A 19,229-nucleotide genomic window follows, 5' to 3' on the forward strand; every position below is an offset into this window, starting at 1 on the left:
CTTAACCATCTCAAAAATTAATAAGCACGCCCCCGATTTGCTGTCAACTGGGCTTACTTCTACTCTCAATCCTTGGAGTGGTGGAGAAAGAATGCATACAACTTTCCCAATCTTTCCGATCTAATCAAAGAAAAATGTGTAACCTTTGCTACCTCTGTGACTTGTGAAATGTTATTTTCAAAATCCGGCCTCATGCTATCCGATAGGCGAAATAGATTGGAATTCGAATTTTAGTGATGGTGATATTCCATAGTAATTTATTCTTTCAAGAATTTTGAACAGAACTCTGTATATTGTTTCAAGAATATGGAATTCTTGTTTGAATGATATAACACAAATGCCTATTTTTATTCAAAATGGTAGCATGGCTGCAATATAGTGGCATCAGGTGGAAATATTGTAAAAAACTTGAAGTTATTTGAAAATATTGCCTAGAAGACATGTGGCCATATTGAATTTGGAGGAAATGACTCGTACGCCGTCCTTTTGAATGAAAATTGTCACTTGCATTTTTGAATTGAGCAAATTGGTACCAAATATTTTTATTAGACAGGATGTATGTACTTTAGTTGTTCCTAGTAATAAAGCATGGATGATTCAAACAAAATTAAAGTACGCTAATAAATAAATAAAGTTACTTGGTTTTTAATTGATGATTTTCATTTTCTTTCAGGCCTCGGCAAATAATGAGCAGGAAGACCATGTACAGCAGTCGAGTGTACAGACCTGCTACTACAAAGTGCCGTCCGAAATGTCTGATCTAGAATTAGCCAATAATCAGAACTACATGACAAATAATGATAATGTATTGATCACACCTGTCGAGTTAAACAATGGGGTGCCATCGGAAAATTTTGTAGTACTAGAAAATCAAAATGACAAAAAGTTTGATGCTATTTTCACTAAACTTGATCGCCTTGACCAAAATCAACTAAAGATCTTGAAACAACATGCTTGCTTTCATGTATTGTTAGAAAAAGCAATATGTAAAAGTAACGGCAGCGAAGATGAGAGAAATACAAGTAACAAGAACCAGCAAGTTTTAGCCTTCCAGCCAATTGATGATAAAGAGGGCATAGAAAAATTAAATGATATCTTAAAAAACCCCGATATCTTTACCGACTATGTAGATGCCTTATCTATAATTTGTGGTGAGAACACTAAAACTAAAGCTGTTGATCACTGCTATATGTTGGTCGATAAATTCTTTACGAGGCATTTTTTTACGTTATGTTCTTGGGCTGGGGGATCGAAAGTCTCATCAAACCCGAAATTTGCATTTAAGTTTTATGAAAATTTCATAGCTTTATTTTTCAAGCTTATTTATAAAGCAGACCCACAATTTTCATTGGAGGAATGTGAAGACTTTTTTAAAGGGGTGATAAGGAACTGCATGAGAAGAAATACCTCAGCTAATATCAGAACCTCAAAGGGTAAGAACAGACCAAAAAAATATGATTCAATGGTAATCAGAAGAAAAATAAGGAACAAAATGAAGATATAGAAGATGATGAGAATGAAGCTGAAGAAGAGAATGAACTTGAATAGCATAAATAAGTTCCCTGGTAAGTTCAGATTTTTAGTAACAATTGAAATGTTTTTGTTCTCTTTTGTCCTTAATTATTTTAGAATTAGTTTTTACTTTGCTGTTGCCAAAGTTTCACCAAAAAAAATGGATTTTATTTGATCCATGAATAATATTAAAAATGAAAAAAAAAAATGTAAAAAATAAGGTTGTATGCTTTTATTTATGTTTCCTAAATTGAATGCAGTAGCGGTACAAAAATATGAACATTATCGTCTAATATTAAAACTAATTTACACTTTGTCATTTATGACAAGATTTTATATCTTTAAAATCGCCTTTTGACTTGAATATATTGAGGTAACATGAGCTTATAGGTTCTTCAAAAAAGTTTTCATGTTGCTACTGGATATCCGTGAATTTTCAAAGTAATATTCTTGATGGCATATTGCATACAAACTACTCCATTTTTTGTTGTCAAAAACCATTTATCTTAATTTTTTTGTGAATTTAACAGAAAATATTAAAACTGAATTGCTGCAGAACTACCATTTAAATCAACACCTTTTAAAATCGGATATTCATTTATTAGATTATATTCATATTTATCAACACCTAACCTTTCACCCAATCTCTTAGCCACCTGTGCTAGAGGGAAATTACCATTTCTAAGTGAATTTTTAATAAAAAAAAGTCTATTTTCAAAATATACATTGAATGTCATAAGAACCCCAAACTTCCTAATCTCATCATATGATGATCATATAGTCTCCACCATAAAAATCTCTATACACTTCTACATAGATATCTAGTAATGACTCCGCTAAAGACAAAAAGTGTTTGTATTCTTTTGAGGAGCATATAGTAACAGCACAAAATAAGTGAAGAAAATGTTGGTAAACCTTTTTAGATAAAACCTTCTTTGAAATTACGATACCAATATACAATTAAAATGTACGATATTCTGTACCTTTCCAGTGAGCAAGTATATCTTACACGCGAACTGCCCTATGAATTTCAGTAGGCATCTTACAATTTAATAAAAAATCACGATACTAGATTATTATCGTTGGCGAGCCATTTTGTAGAATAATTACCAAAATTTCCATCTTTCCAGCCCATCAAACACCTCTTCATTATTCCTAAATCTATGAGGTGTAAAGAATCACCTACAGGGAAATTCTCGAAATTCTCACACGAAGTTCCTCTAATGGTGTATCTATTTTATGATGGCTGCCATAAATACGATTTCTAAATCCTTCATCCGTACGTAAAGTACATCCAGTTCTTGGAAAATATACAGTATGAGACAAATATGAGTATTCGCCCACAATTGTACACTTATTGCAACCATTATTGGCTTTAAAATTTACTATTCCTAGAAAAAAATGAAGAAAACTATTAGGTATCGTGTGATATGTGTATCATCACTACTCTCACCTTCAATAAATGCTCTGGTCGGATAATCACAAATAAAACATCGAATTTTGACTCTTATTGTTTGATTGCCATAACAACTTTTTACAACAATGCCTTCATTCAGTAGTTGCTTTGCTTCGTTAACAAAATTTTGAAGATATGTTTAAGTAACTATTTTATAGTGTTCTAATATATTATATTATAGAACTCTTATACAATAGGTATACAGGTCTTATAAAATAATATTTCTGATATTGTATAAAACTTGCTTATAACGTATTATATCATTTTAAAAGAAATTATCGTATAATGCGTTATATGATATATCGTAAAAGCCGCTATAAAACCATTTGATACAACATTATTTATTAATAAAACAAAATTATCGCAACAAATGGCTTGATAAAAACAAACAGTCCCTAAAACAACGCTATTCGACTGTTATACAATAATTCGGATCTTTTAGAATTCAATTCAGCTAGTTGGGTATACTTCTTCCTTCTTGAAATTATTGACATTGCTAACCCTGACAGAACAGAATTTTAGACAGACTACATAACAGTGATCAAGAAATTTGAAATCTAATTTTATTTTACTCTGTGCTCTAGCGATAAAAAGTGGTAATCTGAATAACCATTAATAAGATAAAAAGAAAATGAGAATATAGAAATAAATCGTAGTGTAAATTTCCTTTTCTTTTCTAAGATTCTTCACAATCTTATTTCAATTTCAATGTTCAATGGTAAAATTTTGAAATCACTTGTACATACTAGTTTTCGTCTTCATATTTTTGGAGATCCACAGTTTGATCTGTGGCACAGTTCGCTTCCTCAAATCTTTACATTTACTGACACCATCTAAAATCTCATAATTTGATGGCAGTGTCCCTTCTGATGAATGAGAGAGCTGCAACAAATTGTCAAAAATAAAATATAAATTTGAAAGAATAAAAAATTAAATGGTTGAAGACACGCTAATTGTAATGAAAGTACGGTTACTATTATCTATAAATGAAAAAGAGCTATTAATTACGAATATATTATTGTTTCTAGGGTATTTCAATCAACTTTTTACATCAGGCTCAGATACTATGTTGAAACGTGAATATGAAACAGAAGTTCACCAAATTTTTATTGGGAACAAATCGAGTACAAAATCGATTTTGTCAGTTTTCTGAACTTATTGACAAAGCTGTATTATTAATGAAAATTATTTTGTATTATAAACTGTAATGGTGATAGCTAGCTTGTGTGAAGAAAATGAATATAATATTATGAAAAGAGTGGACTAATAACTCGATGGATTTCAGTAATCACTATACCTATTAATCTTCGTCGTTTGCCATCTGGAGCCTTTCCTAAATTTGAATCATCACTGAAGTTACTACCATCACAGCTTGAGTTACATTCAAGCCCACTTTCATTTTCCATAGTGGTTATTCTGGTAATTTTGGATGGTCCAGGGGTAGGAGAGTAGTACAGCGGTGTAGTTGAAGTGCTCGATATTGCAGAAGTACCTGGGACAGGAGCTGTAGGTAATGACATAAGAGTGCTGCGACAGCCATCTGAATCATTACCAGAAGTAGGAGAACATTGAGCGGCTAATAAAACTTTGCTAACGCTGACCCAAGTATCCTTGCAGAAGGTGTAAGTCTTCATTGTCCAACTTGAGTGAAGTGGACTAAGTGACAACATGTTTTCGAAGTATGGTAGCTCGAAGTGACTTTGAATTAGTTGCTCCGCATTCCACTGAATACTGCCTCATCAATGATGTAGCAGACACGGGCCTATAGACAAGTTTTTCGTTTGAAACACTACTCTGAGGCAAGGCAAATATGTAAGAATTTTCATCATCAATTCCGGCCTCTTTTCGGTATTTCAATAATAATTTAACACATTCATGCATTGAATTATGTAACAGTACCGGAACTCCTCTTGCCAATTTTCCCCTGATGACAAATCGTACATATTCCCTCTCATATATCTTGTCGTTTTCAGACAATTTTTTATATGTATCCGTATTTTCCTCAATTCTTGCCAAGCTGTCTAAATCAGAAATGTGACTTCGTTCGAGCTCTCCAGGTCGCCTTCGATTAAAAATCAATATGTTAATCAAAGTAAAATTAGCCAAGTTCCTCCAAGTATTTACATTGAACTTTTCCATCAAAGCCTCAAAGTAATGATTTCTCTTTGTCATTACATAAGAGTTCGATTTCTTGATATCCTCCATTGAGGGCAAAATCGACAATTTTTTCCTCTTATGTTTTAACAAACTCTCACATGCAGTTTTATTGTACCAACTTCGGTTGGTAAAGAGGATTCATTATATCTCCCTGTGTTTTCATCATAATCTCCCAAGGAGTTAATAACTTCAATAATATAGTCAAACATCTGGGGCTTCAAAATGTCTTCGAAATGACGCATTAATCATTGACAAAACCGTTGCCATTCTTATCATACGATTTCATCTCATAAGATAATGATGCGGTGATCTGTACGTACAAGCCATTTCATTACCATAAAGAATAAAAAGGTTGTCAAATCGTATGATCTCTTTAACAGGACCATCTCTAAAAGCAGGGAATAAGAAATATTTAACAACTTCGTTGGCCCTTTTATGAATATTTTCTGAAATAGCTCTAGATTTGAACAACACGCCTTTGCTCGAGTTGGAAGGGTTTTTCGTACAATTTTTTTGTAAATGTTTCCTTAATGAATCTTTTTTGACGATTATTGGCAGCAAGTACATGCTATGTACTGAGATATATCAGGTTTATCAAAATATTTAGAGACTCTAGCAGGGACAATATCTTCACCTTCTTTGAAAGCAGAGAAATTACCATATCTTCTGATTTGTGAAAGTTTTTCTTGTTTTTTAGGGTTTTCATCAGTCATTGCAATGTACTCCTTATCCTCAGGTTCATTTCTGTGCATGGACAAGATGTGGCGTTTAACATTAGTCTTGGACTGCTTACAGAATTTGCAGGTATTAGGTTTGTTGCAGATTCTGTAACAAAATATCTCTACATTCAGGGTCTTAAATTCATATTACCACTATTGCTATTTCTTTTTTGAATTTTACTAAATCGTACCACATTAATTTTAATACGAAATAGAGTGACTACAGTGTTCGTGCGGTGCTACCAGCAAGTACTGCTTAATTTTAGTGTCGAGACTAAGTTTGAGGCGTGTGCGGTTACTCTTTAAGTTGTTGTGAAAGATTTTCTGTTTTGGAGCTAGTTGATAGTGTTTTGGAAACTTTTTCGTAAGAACGCAGTGACTGCCAAGGTACGTACTGATATTATTCATTAATAATTTGTAAAACTAACACTAATATTGAATGTTTTAATCAGCCGTTTTATGCTTACACGAGTGTGATATTAGAAATAAGATAATGTTTTCGAAGAGTGGCACATTCGCTGTTTTGGCTTTGGAACAATTTAAGTGTGATATATTCGCGTTCAGAACAGACACAAAAACATCGTGCTTATAAACGTGTGACTGCTTGTTTGTTTAATTATAATTTCGCAGTGTTTTACCAAAATGAACCGAACACAAAGGATAATGCAACTTTGTTCTAATATTACAGAAGATGGTAAGTGTGCTAATATTTTTGTCTGAACTTTAAATATTCCTAACCTAACTTTTTTCCTAGATAATGTTGTTATTGAAAAAAGGAATACCTGTGGTGATGCTCAACCTCAACCTGGTAAGTTAATGGAACATAATGAAACTCGTACCCGTATCTGAATTTAGTTAATAATTTTTATCTCTCAATTGAATAAAAAAAAACGCCAACACGTGTGGTATAAAAATTAGTATTATTTTTCTTCTTGTAGGCGGTAGCGGGGAACAAGCTTATTCAGAAACAGCTGATTATGCTCGAGATTATAATTCTACCGATGAAGACCCATTTGAAGCAGGTTCTTCAGACGAGTATCTTCCTTCAAGTGAAGGTGACGAAAGCGATGTTGACTCGGATCTTGATGATCGTAATGTGGACATCACAGTACTGAATCGAGATGACAATATTGTCGTGGAACTTGTGGAGGCAGACCTACCAGATCAAAGTGGTAATTTAAATAATACTTTTAAAACACTTGTAATTCAACACTTTTTGTAGATGAGGTGAAGAAAAAAAGAAAAAGAAATGTGTCCGGATGGAAAAAAAATGTAATAAACTGTAAACGGTTAAAAGAAGAATACGTTGGGTTTAAAAACCAGATACATCCCAGTCGTCCCATGTTACCTTTTCCGTGTTTGGAAAAATCAAAACACAAGTGCTCTGGTCTTATAAGAGAAGAAGATAGAAAAACAATATACAACGAATTCAGATCATTTCAAAATATAGACGATCAGCGCCAGTTTGTTGTAACTCACGTTGAACAGAAACTCAAGAAAAAAACAACAAGAAATATTGAGAATTCCAGAAAACACTACACGAATCATTATTCGTTAACAGTAAATAACAACCGGGTATCTGTGTGCAGAATGTTTTTTATGGCGACTTTAAACGTTACTGACGCCTTTATTAGAAGCTGCTTGAAAAAAACTAATGCCAGTGGTGTTTTGGAAAAAGATAAACGTGGAAAACGCCCACCTCACAATAAGCTGGAAGAAGCAGACGATTTATTTTTGCGAAACCATATTTTGTCATTTCCGGCTGTAGAGTCGCATTATTGTAGACAATCCTTTAAAAAAAATATTTGGATGCTACATTAAACATTTCGATTATGCACCGTATGTACAAACAAAAGTGTATGGAAGAAAACAGAAAACCTGTGTCAGACGAAAAGTACAGAAGTGTCTTCAAAGAATATAATTTGGGATTTTACAAGCCGAAAAAAGACCAATGCAAAAAATGTTTATCTTATTCCACCATGACAGAAGAAGAGAAGGCATTGAATAAAGAATGTCATGATAAACATATAAACAAAAAGAACGATGCTCGAAAATGTAGAGATGAGGACAAGAGCTTGGCTAAAGCAGACACTTCTATACTGGCGTTTAATTCAGATTTGTAAGCAGTCTTATACACACCAAAAGGATCAGCAGGTCAAATCTTTTACCTGAGAAAATTAGCTGTATATAACTTCACTGTCTATGATCTAGTAACACAAGACGTGGATTGCTACTTATGGGATGAAACTCAAGGAAAAAGGGGATCTAATGAAATAAGTACAATTATTTTTGATTATGTAATGGCTCATCCAAACATAACCGCAGTTCGGATGATGTCAGATGGTTGCGGAGGTCAACAAAAGAACAGTATAGTTATGGATATGTGTTTGCAACTTTTGCTGAAACATCCCAAGTTGCAAGTTATTGATCATAGATTTTTTGAGCCGGGACACACGGAAATGGAGTGCGATTCAATTCATTAAAAAATTGAAGTAAAATCAAAAAATGTTTCTGTCTATGTTCCTGAGGGTTGGGCTCAGCTTATTAGGGATTCACGTAGAAATCCAGCTCCGTACAAGGTCCATACAATGACTTTTGACGATTTCTATGATTATAAAACATTGTCAGAGAACATAATTGCAAAGAACAAACTTCCTATACAAACTATTTGTTGGTTGCACTATGACAAAAAATATCCTGACAAGATTTTTTACAAAACTAGTTTTGATCAAGAGGAGTTTACAGAAGTTGTAGTAAAGAAAACAAGGGGTCGCCCCAAATCTCTAACTCTTTTGAAAGCTTACAAAGCAACTCTTCCAATTTCAGTACCAAAATTTGCAGATCTGCAAACGATGTGCAAGGACAACACCATAACAAAAGGATATCATGAATTTTACAATTCTCTAAAGACAAACAAGGATGTCCGTGATGCGCTGGCGGAACCAGATTTTGAGGAACCAGATGAGGAACCAGAACGAATCTGTTATTGTTTTTGTCTTGCGTTCTTAATGTCAAAATAAATTGAAAAATTAATTACAACGTATATTTTTATTAATAGCCTTACCACACAAATAAAGAAAAATTAAATTTTTTCCAATTTTAAAACAACGAATGTGCATTTTTTTTTTGGAAAAATTCTTTGAGAAAAAAAAATTTAAGCAAGGTACGAAAATAAGATATATTTGAGATATTTTTACCAGAAAACATTCGTAAATAGAATTAACTGTGATTTTTAGTGAAGAATTAAACTTCATTTTCCTTCTCCTGAAAAAATAGAAAAAAGCACTTTCGCGGTTTTGGCACGGGACCGACGATATGAATACTTTAAGTTGTCAGAAGGGAAAGCAATGCAACTACATGCACGTTACAAAAACATAAAAGTTATTGTATCTGCGTGGAAACAAACAAATCCATAAAATAAATATACCAGAAGCTGTACGTTCACAACAGATCAATGGCATATGTAAACCCTACAAATATGGCAGTTGTAGTGGCAGTTGCCAAAAATTGCACATTGATGAAGGTGAAACAGACTCATCTTGCAGTTTATGTTGCATGCAGAGAACATCGCCATGTTTATAAGGTGTTACCACATTGTCTGCCAAACTGCATGTTAAAATTATATGTCGACAGTAATAATCCTCAATTGTCTGGCTTTGTTTGCCCCTTCTGTAAGACAGGAAGCGAAGAGTATGCAATCCTGAAAGGAAAAGGAACCAATTAGGCAAGGCGCAAATTGAGACACGTATAGCACGTGTGAGGTGACACAGCACAGCACGTGTTTTTGTATCCTGTTGAAACCATTGTATCAGCGCAAATTGACCAGTGACGTGACTAGACGTGTGACGTTGTGACCACCCACCCATGTGACGTTGTGGTTGAGACACAGTTTTTCGCATCCCACGTGCCACTTGTGTGAATCGCCGTTGTCTGTTTTATCCTTCGTTCAGATCATCGTCGTCGTTTTATCATCGCCGTTGTCTGTTTTGTCCTTCGTTCAGATCATCGTCGTCGTTTTATCATCGAAAGATGTCAGAAGAGAAGATAATAGAGGCGGTAAGAAAAAACCCGGAGCTTTACGACACAAAACATGCCAACTACATGAAAACAAAGTTGAAAACCCGGATTTGGCAGGATATTGCGACAGATCTAAATTTAGAAGGTAAGTTAAAATACATTCATTATAGTTTTAAATACTAGTACTTTTTATTTTTATTGTCACAAATGGTTTCTATTCGTACATAAAAATTACATTTTTATAGAAAATACATAACCTAAAGTGATAAGCACTATATTGTCAATACTTTCCAAGCATAACGGATTGATGTTGCCAAGGAAGTGCCCCACAATTGTTAAAATATTCTGTAAAACTATCCCTGACTCTAAATGTAGCTAATGAAGTTCTCGCCCTGTTTCCTTGAACATGTAACAGTTGAGTTTGTGGCAGCTGTTCGATATCATTTACATCTTCTACCAGGGCTGAGGGTCGTAAGTAGTTGTGCAAAACACAAGCGGCTTTTACTACATCTCTCACAGTGTCCACTTTACTTTCAAATGGTCTTCGGAATACGCGAAACCGCGAAGACAGTATACCGAAGGCACATTCCACTGTTTGCCGAGCTCGAGAAAGTCGTGCATTGAAAACTTGGTGTTGATAATTTCCAGTTACTTGCCTTCTTGGATATGGTCTCATTAGATTTTCCGATAAAGGAAAAGCCTCGTCTCCAACAAAAACATACGGCAGAGGCTCGGCAATCGTAGGTATTTGTTCAGGATTGGGAAGTAGTATAGTGTGTTTGATCATTTTCTTGCCCAATCCACTACTTGCAAATACATTTCCATCGCTAAATCTTCCCATCGCTCCAATATCTATTGTGATAAATTTATAATCCGCGTCCACTGTTGCCATTAAAATAATAGAGAATGTATGTTTATAGTTAAAGTATGATGATCCACTTTTGCCTGGTTTTTTAATAACAATATGTTTTCCGTCGACAGCACCGACGCAGTGTGGAAATTGCCATCTATCCTCAAACCGTAAAGCTATAGATTTCCATGTTTCTGTTTTGGGTTCGGCTAAATAGACTGGTTGCATATTATTCCATATAGCGGTAGCTACTTCTTGGACAATATTAGACACTGTTCGATCTCCCAACAGGTAGTTATAAGCAATACTTTTGTAGCTGTCTCCAGAAGCCAAATATCTGAAAGGAAACAAAATTATTAAAATTGATTATCGTACATTATATATGTATTATGTAATATTAACGTGAATTACCATAAAGAAAGAACATAAAAGAAAAAAGTTGTACCTACCCCCGAGGTGGGGATTGAACTTACGTCTACTGGATTACTAATTCAAAGCTCTAGCAACTAACCTACAAGAGCGACATTGGGAAAACCTTGTGTTGTAGTTAACAATTTTTTTTCTTTTATTTTCTTCCTTCATTTTTATTTGTCATAATATGGTATTTACAGTTTATTTATTCCTATGCTGTGCTTTAATTATCTTTTTTTTTTCTTTCTTTGGCTTATGGTTTACCAGCACTTAATAAGTATTTGTTTCAGGTGAAGCAGCGAAAACGATGTGGCTCAAGTTGAGAAATTCTTATCGAGACGCACGACGGCGACAAATGAAATCTCTTAAAAGTGGTGCTGCTCCTGAAAACATTAGACCTTGGCGGTTTCAGAAGCAAATGACGTTTTTGGAAAGTTTTATGTCTGCTGGACCCCGTGAAGGAAACGTTAACGACAGCGATGACGATTCACAACATTCATCGGCACTACCCCTAAGCAATGAAATTTTGGACTCCGAAAATGTAGAAGGGGAGCATTGTTCCTCGAATCATGAACAATCCAACAATGCAGATGTTGAAGAAGACAAAGTTGAAGAATCCAGCACAAAAACGACGGGTACATTAGAGCAAACTTCAGTAGCCAACACCAAAAAACAAAAAATCAGAAAGCAGGACGATGTGCATTGTTTGCTGAAGAGGTCTCTGCAGAAGCGAGAGGAGAGATCTAAACAACGGGAGGAAGAAAGGAGAAAATTGGAATCTAGGGATAATCCTTCAGACGACCCTCTATACAATTTTTTCCTTTCAATGTACCAGCTAACAAAAAATTTGCCCCCCCAATACCAGCATAGGGTGAGGGGCCAACTTTTTCAGGCTGTGTCAAAAGCAGAAGAGGACGTTATGAACCTACAAAGTCGACCATCTTCATCGTTAACTTCGTATAATTACTCGGTTGCAAGCTCTCCCAGCACTCATGCTTGGTCTGATTCCCATCAGACACACTTCCAAATATCCCAACAACTACAAGATCGAGACCAGCAAGATCAGACACACATCCCATTACCCCAACAACCACATGGTGGAGACCTCCAAGATCAACCTGATATTTCCGCTTTGGCTAACTATGTACAGACATTTGATTCTCATAACAGATTGTAAAAAAAAATAAAATAAATAGCTTTAACCTGAATTTAGAAATATTTATTACTTACCTCAAGAAAACTGCAAGTTTTTCCTCTGTTGATATCGGCTTTTGAGCATTACATCCATTTGAGTCAATGTCTTGTTGAATCATCCCATGAACATCAAAAAACTGGTTGCGATTCATGCGGAAGTAATTGGTAAAATCAGCATCACTCATCATAGTAGTAATTTTAAACTGTCCACGCCTATTTCTCTCTGATAAAATGTACTTATTTGGTAATTTTTTTTTTTTAATAAGAAAGAGAACAAAATATCTTCTTCAGCATCATCGGATTCTGATTCAGAATTCAAGTTTAACAATAATAAATGTTTGGTTCTTGCATCCGACATTTTCAAATATTGGATTGGTTGCGAGATCCCACAAACTGCACCTTAAAATATTTAGATCACCGCACAACCGATACGTGGGGTGTCTTGATTTCAACTGCGCCTCAATTTGCGGATCCCCACGCAGCACGTGTGGCACGCACGTGTCGTGTCCCTCGTGTCAGGCCACCTCACACGTGCTATACGTGTCTCAATTTGCACCTTGCCTTAAGGACCGAGAGATATCCAACTGCGTTGTTGTTTTATATGGGGGTTGTTGTTTTTTTACATATTTGATACTCTCAGACATTGTCTAATTCAAAAAATTCATTCAAGACCATCCACCATGTTTTGCAAGGATTACATACTATTCCGAGAGTGCGGAAGAAAGAACTGTAACAAAACCAACGACTTTTTATACTGTGTTGTGTCAGCAACAAATGCAAAAGGTTGCATCTTACAAAAGAGCAGACGGAGGATGTTAAACAAAATAGAAGGCTCTTTGTAGAGGAGATTCAGAAGGAGGTAGACAGACTAGCCTGGACATATGAATGTTTATATGGAGATAAAAAACAAATGATCTGTACCAGACCCTTAACATGCTCAAACCAATGTTTGCAGGAATGCTGAACTTGTAGCATATTGGACAAGCCCTTCTTTCAACGTGAATATAAAAAGACTAACTATAAATGAATAATCCCTAGTATGATTGTAGGGTAACAGGGCTTTTCAATTTTGAAAGATAACCTTGATGGTATATATGCCTGAAAATTGTTGTTTTTTTCAAATTCCTGTTATGAAGCTATCGAACTGCTTTGGATACCCTATTTATTTATCTTATTTTGAGCACCATATGATTTCAACTATCATACTTTCTCTTCCATTCACCTGCACTCGACTAAGGAGTATTTTAAATCTTTACATTCCCAGTTATATTGCTTGTAGGAGTAACGTTATGTTTTTGTTTCAACTATTCAATGCTGTCGATGTTGCATTTTTGGAGGAGATCAGGTCTTGCCACAGTGTTACCATATATACCATAAAAAATTTATTAATTTCTTAGAATCTGACATCTCCAAGGCACTTCCCGAATATAGTTAGGTAATCTACCTCCGAACAAATTATATTGGAGCTGCTAAAAGGTACGTTCATGATCAATAATTTATGCATTCATGAAGAAAAAGTGCTTTGTTTGACAACCACTTACAAAACTCTGGAGATATTTCGAATTGATTATTATAAAGAAAAAAATAAACATTGAATTTTTTTTCTATTCAGAGGAAGAGCCTTGAAAAACAGAATTGATTATTCGTTTTGATAGTTGCTTGTATATTGTAGGCATGTTATATGCCCATGGCTGACCTCTACCATTCATCTCCAAGGTGACCATCTCAAGAACATAGCTGAATCAACATCCGGCACCTACGCAGTTCCAGAAAGATCCCAGGCGCCGTTTACTGTTCTTTGTTCACCCAGACGCTTACTTCATGATATTTTTTCATATAAAAAACGTCCTGCGTGGCGTAATAGTTAGTTGTATTCTAGTTGTCATACTGTTACTACTCAACTCTGGGGATACAGATCTGTTTCCCCTGTTCAATAAATATTAATTTTTAAAAAGTTATTTTTCTCAAGTGAGTTATAACAAAATTGGCGCAGTCGGTAGGATCCTTCAACACTATACGAAACAAGGAACAGCCTAACCGATAGTGGTGGATCCTAATCCTTCAAGGAAGAACCAACAACCCCAAGCCACAGGACCATAGCAGGACGGTCTCTTCAACGGTAGAAGAACAAGCGCACGCTAACTTCGCCGGAGCAACGCTAGTGAAGCCGGATTTCATCCTCCATGGACATCCTTTGGTAAGCAACAAACAAAGAATCATCTCGATTTTTAATATAATTGAATATTTCTATTCTTGTGTGTACTGTTCTATTTTCAAAAATGCCCAACACAAATGCTTCACCCAGTGCACCCCCACTTGAACCCTATAAATTGAGTGAAATTTTTTCAATTGTCCCAGAATATGACGGTGATCAAATTTTTCTTAATACGTTCATAAGTGCGTGTAATACCGCTTACCGCATGGCAATTCAAGACCAAAGAATTTTACTTATTTTACATATCAAAAACAAACTCAGAGGTAAAGCAGCAGAATTAATAAGTTCTCGCAACCCAGAAACTTGGGAAGAAATCAAAATATTGCTAAACCAATATTTTGGTGATTCTCGAGATTTAGCCTTTTTAATTCAAGACCTGCAGAGAATTTTCCAAATGCCAAATGAGTCTCCTCTTGTTTTTATTAACAGACTTCAAACTCATAATGCAAAAATGCATGCGGCTATACAAAAACAACCGCTCACCGCAGAAGAAAAACAAGCCCAACAAAATCTTATCGAAACCATGACGCTAAACTCGCTATTAGCAGGTTTAGAGCCAACAATCGGACAAATAGTAAGAGCAGGAAATCCACCCTCAATGCTCGAAGCCGTCCAGAGAATTAAGAGAGAATTACAACTCTCTTACTTCCAACAACAGAAACTCAATAAAAATATGAATCTTAACCAACACAAAAAACCACAAAACCCTATACAACAAAAATTTTGTAATCTCTGTAAACGACAGGGACACCTCCAAACCGAGTGTAGAGTCAGACAGATTCCCCAACAAAATTTTCAAAAACCCATGTTCCAACAAAATCCATCGAGCCAACAAAATTTTCAAAAAACAAATTTTCAAACGCAAGGTGTTAGACCTAATCAACCCGCATCAAATCAAAATCTAAATAGGCCATCGTTAATTAAACAAAACCCAAACCAACAAAGACCATCGGCTATACAACCCAATCCTTATTTTAATCGAACAAACACTCAAAGAGCACATTATCTCAATCAAGGCATAGATAGTTATCAAGAAAATTTTAATGAACTTTCTGAAAACCCCTACGAATACGAAGACTATGCAGCCAGTTTTCCAACATATCAAAATTTTCATGAAAACCCGAACGTTGACTCTGTTGATTACCCGCAAAATCAATTCAATCAGGATTTTCAATTTGGCTCAACAGCAGCAGACCCTCCTCCTATCGACCCAACGTCAGAAATTCAGACCCAAATACAAACATTGAATTTGGATTCCAACCTGAATTTTCCAGAGCAGAAATTCGTATAGAAAAATCATTTATGCTTAATTCAAAAAATTTATATTATATCATGGATGCCACAAAAACATTCAAAATTCTAATAGATAGTGGAGCCGGAATTTCAGTATTTAAACCCAAAACTGTCGAAAAATATAGAAATCGCTCACCAGAAAATGTTATGATTCAAGGTATTACTAACGAAAGAATTCAAATAACCGAATCAGTACTGGTGCCCTTTTCAGACACTGACCCCCACAAAATCTACATATACAATCTTGACATAGACTTTGACGGACTTCTCGGAGCTGATTTTTTGGAACACTATCATTGTGTTGTTGATTTTCAAAACAAACAATTAATAACTGATTTCAAAACCATACCCCTTTTCAAAGTGATAGACTCGAATAATGTACCAGAGTCTTCCCAAAATTGTCAAAATTCAGAAAAGAAACACCAAGTTACGTTGGACCCAGAAACATCAACCGCAGAACTTGACGATATTTTTGAATACGACCCTGACAATTATGCTTTTGAAAGTAAATTTGACTACTACCAATATTTAAAAGACGAAATTCCAAATACTATAGAAATCGAACCTCGGACAGAAGGAATTTTTAAATTAAAATGTCATCTCTCAAATACTGATGCTATACTGGTAGCTCAGAATAAAGAAAATGTTCGTTTGCCAAACGCCTTAGTAAAAGTAAATGAAAAAGGAGAATTTTTCACTTCAATTATAAATTCAAACGCTATACCTAAAGTAGTAGAATTTTATAATCTGGATATTGAACCAATTCAAAATTTTTCCTTGAACCCCATAAACGAAACAAAAATCGAAAAAAATTATGTAGATAGGGAATTTGAAATAAAAAAACAATTACGATTAGATCATTTGAACGAAGAAGAATCCGAAATAATTACGCAAACTTGCTTGGAATTTTCAGACATCTTTTATTTGGAAGGTGATCGACTCACATTCACAAATGAAATAAAACATTCAATCGACACGAAAGATGCAAAACCGGTCTTTACCAAATCATATCGCTACCCTCAAATTCATAAAGAGGAAGTGAAACGACAAATAAACAAAATGCTAGAAGATGGAATTATACGCCCTTCTATTTCTCCCTGGTCATCTCCAGTTTGGGTTGTACCAAAGAAAATAGATGCATCAGGAAAACAAAAATGGCGTGTAGTTGTCGACTATAGGAAGTTAAATGAGCTTACTGTAGATGACAAATACCCTCTTCCAATGATATCGGACCTTCTGGACCAACTTGGCAAATGTCAATACTTCACCACCTTGGACCTTGCTTCTGGTTTCCACCAGATCGAAATCGATGACAAGGACATTCCCAAAACAGCATTTTCGGTAGAAAATGGCCATTACGAATTTCTTAGGATGAGTTTTGGCCTCAAGAATGCTCCATCAACATTTCAAAGGGTGATGGATAACATTCTTCTCGGAATCCAGAATGAGCGATGTCTTGTCTATATGGACGACATCATCATTTATTCCCCTACCATTCATGAGCACATTTCCAGACTAAAAGAAGTATTTAAAAGACTCCGCCAAGCCAATCTCAAAATCCAACCAGATAAATGTGAATTTCTTAGAAAGGAAGTAGCATATCTTGGACACGTAATAACCAAAGACGGAGTAAAACCAAATCCCGACAAAGTCGATTGTATAATAAATTTCCCAGAACCTCAAAACCAGAAAAGTATAAAATCATTCCTCGGATTAGCCGGATATTATAGAAAATTTATCCCAAATTTTGCTAAAATATCAAAACCCCTCACGAAACTACTTCAAAAAGACACACCTTTCATTTTTAATGATGAATGTAGAAAATCATTCGAAGAATTAAAACAAGCACTTGTTTCAACCCCAATTCTAATATACCCAAATTTCGAAGACACATTTCTTTTAACTACAGACGCAAGCGCATACGCTATCGGAGCCGTATTATCCCAAGGCCCTATTGGCAAGGACCTACCTATTGCATACGCATCGCGAACTCTCTGTTCCGCAGAATCAAAGTATTCCACGATTGAACGAGAGCTATTGGCAATAGTATGGGCAGTTAAGCATTTTAGGCCCTACCTTTTCGGTAGAAAATTTAAACTGATTACGGACCATAGACCCCTAACTTGGCTATTTTCCATAAAAGATCCAGGAAGTAGACTCGCAAGATGGCGTTTAAAGCTTGAAGAATACGACTATGAAATTATATATAAACCCGGAAGAATAAATAAAAACGCTGACGCACTTTCAAGAATCAAAGTTGATTCCACAAAAGCCTGTCTCGTTTTTAATACAAAACTAATACCTTCAGGTACCTTCATTTTGCCAACAAATGAAGAACTAGATCTTGAAATAATCCAAGATCCGGTACAAGAACCAGAGGAATCCGAAGGAAACCCTGAAAACCCTGAAAACCCTGAAAATATTGAAAACCCTGAAAACTTCGAAAACCGTGAAGGCGATCAATCAGAATATACACCAGAACAGATAACCGAAGAGTTCACAACATTCGTAAATTTATACAAAACAACATCTCTGATTGATTATTCAAAAGTCGAGTATTCCAATTGTCAATTTCTCGATAAAGAAAATAAAAACATTCTAATATTCCCTAGACAAAAGGAATTGAAAGACTTTCACTATAAAATCTTTGAGGATATTCTTGAAGAAGATTACGAATTCAGAAATCTCAAAATAAATATTGTATCAAGCAAAACAATAAAAAACAGAAAATATTATATAGTTCCTCTCACTTATGATCCAGAATCGGTGATTGAACACTTGTTTCTCACCCTGTATAGAAGTCAAAATGATTTAGATCCCTCTAAAGTATATTGCATTGAAACTAATCCTGAACTTCCCATTTTAGAAATTCTATGTTTCATTTTTGCTCAAAAGGATATAAAATTCAAAATATGCAATAACATCATTACCACTCCGGATAAAGATCAAATCCCGATCATAATTGATCAAAATCATAACGGAAAAAGTAATTTACATCGAGGTATCAATGAAACAATTCGTAGAATACGGGAAAAATATAATTGGCAAGGACTCAACAAAGATGTTGAAAATTTCATAAAAGCTTGTGATGTTTGTCAAAAAACAAAAATCTGTCGAAAAAATTTAAACAACCCTTTAGTCATAACCGAAACGCCTAAAACAGCTTTCGAAAGAATAAACATCGACGTAGTTGAAATCCCAACGAAAAATTACGCATTGAGTATACGTGACGAACTGACAAAATTCACACAAGTGTATCCAATCCCAGACAAAACAGCAAAAAATATTTCAGATACCCTACTTTTATTTTTCCAGCACTATGGAACCCCATTACGAATCCATTGTGATTACGGTCGAGAATTCGATAATGCCCTTCTAAGAGACCTTTGTACCCTTTTTGATATA

At 35.0% G+C, this 19,229-nt stretch overlaps 2 protein-coding genes across 2 annotated transcripts; both read left to right on the forward strand.

Annotated features, from left to right (window-relative positions):
- Positions 1-6,081: 6,081 nt before the first annotated feature.
- On the forward strand, positions 6,082-7,976 carry LOC111510873 (uncharacterized). The gene is made up of 3 exons (XM_074183854.1): positions 6,082-6,538; positions 6,599-6,652; positions 6,783-7,976. Exons 1-3 carry the CDS (start codon positions 6,487-6,489, stop codon positions 7,064-7,066), a joined length of 390 nt encoding a protein of 129 aa, XP_074039955.1. The 5' UTR covers positions 6,082-6,486; the 3' UTR covers positions 7,067-7,976.
- A 1,508-nt stretch (positions 7,977-9,484) lies between these two features.
- Positions 9,485-12,330, forward strand: LOC141486127 (uncharacterized). The gene is made up of 2 exons (XM_074183849.1): positions 9,485-10,006; positions 11,413-12,330. The coding sequence occupies exons 1-2, from the start codon at positions 9,874-9,876 to the stop codon at positions 12,297-12,299; spliced, it is 1,020 nt and encodes a 339-aa protein (XP_074039950.1). The 5' UTR covers positions 9,485-9,873; the 3' UTR covers positions 12,300-12,330.
- Positions 12,331-19,229: the final 6,899 nt, after the last annotated feature.

Source organism: Leptinotarsa decemlineata, unplaced genomic scaffold (assembly GCF_025532065.1).
Source record: "Leptinotarsa decemlineata unplaced genomic scaffold, Ldec_3_MD MMD2_tig00026347_RagTag_RagTag, whole genome shotgun sequence".
NCBI lineage: Eukaryota > Metazoa > Arthropoda > Insecta > Coleoptera > Chrysomelidae > Leptinotarsa > Leptinotarsa decemlineata.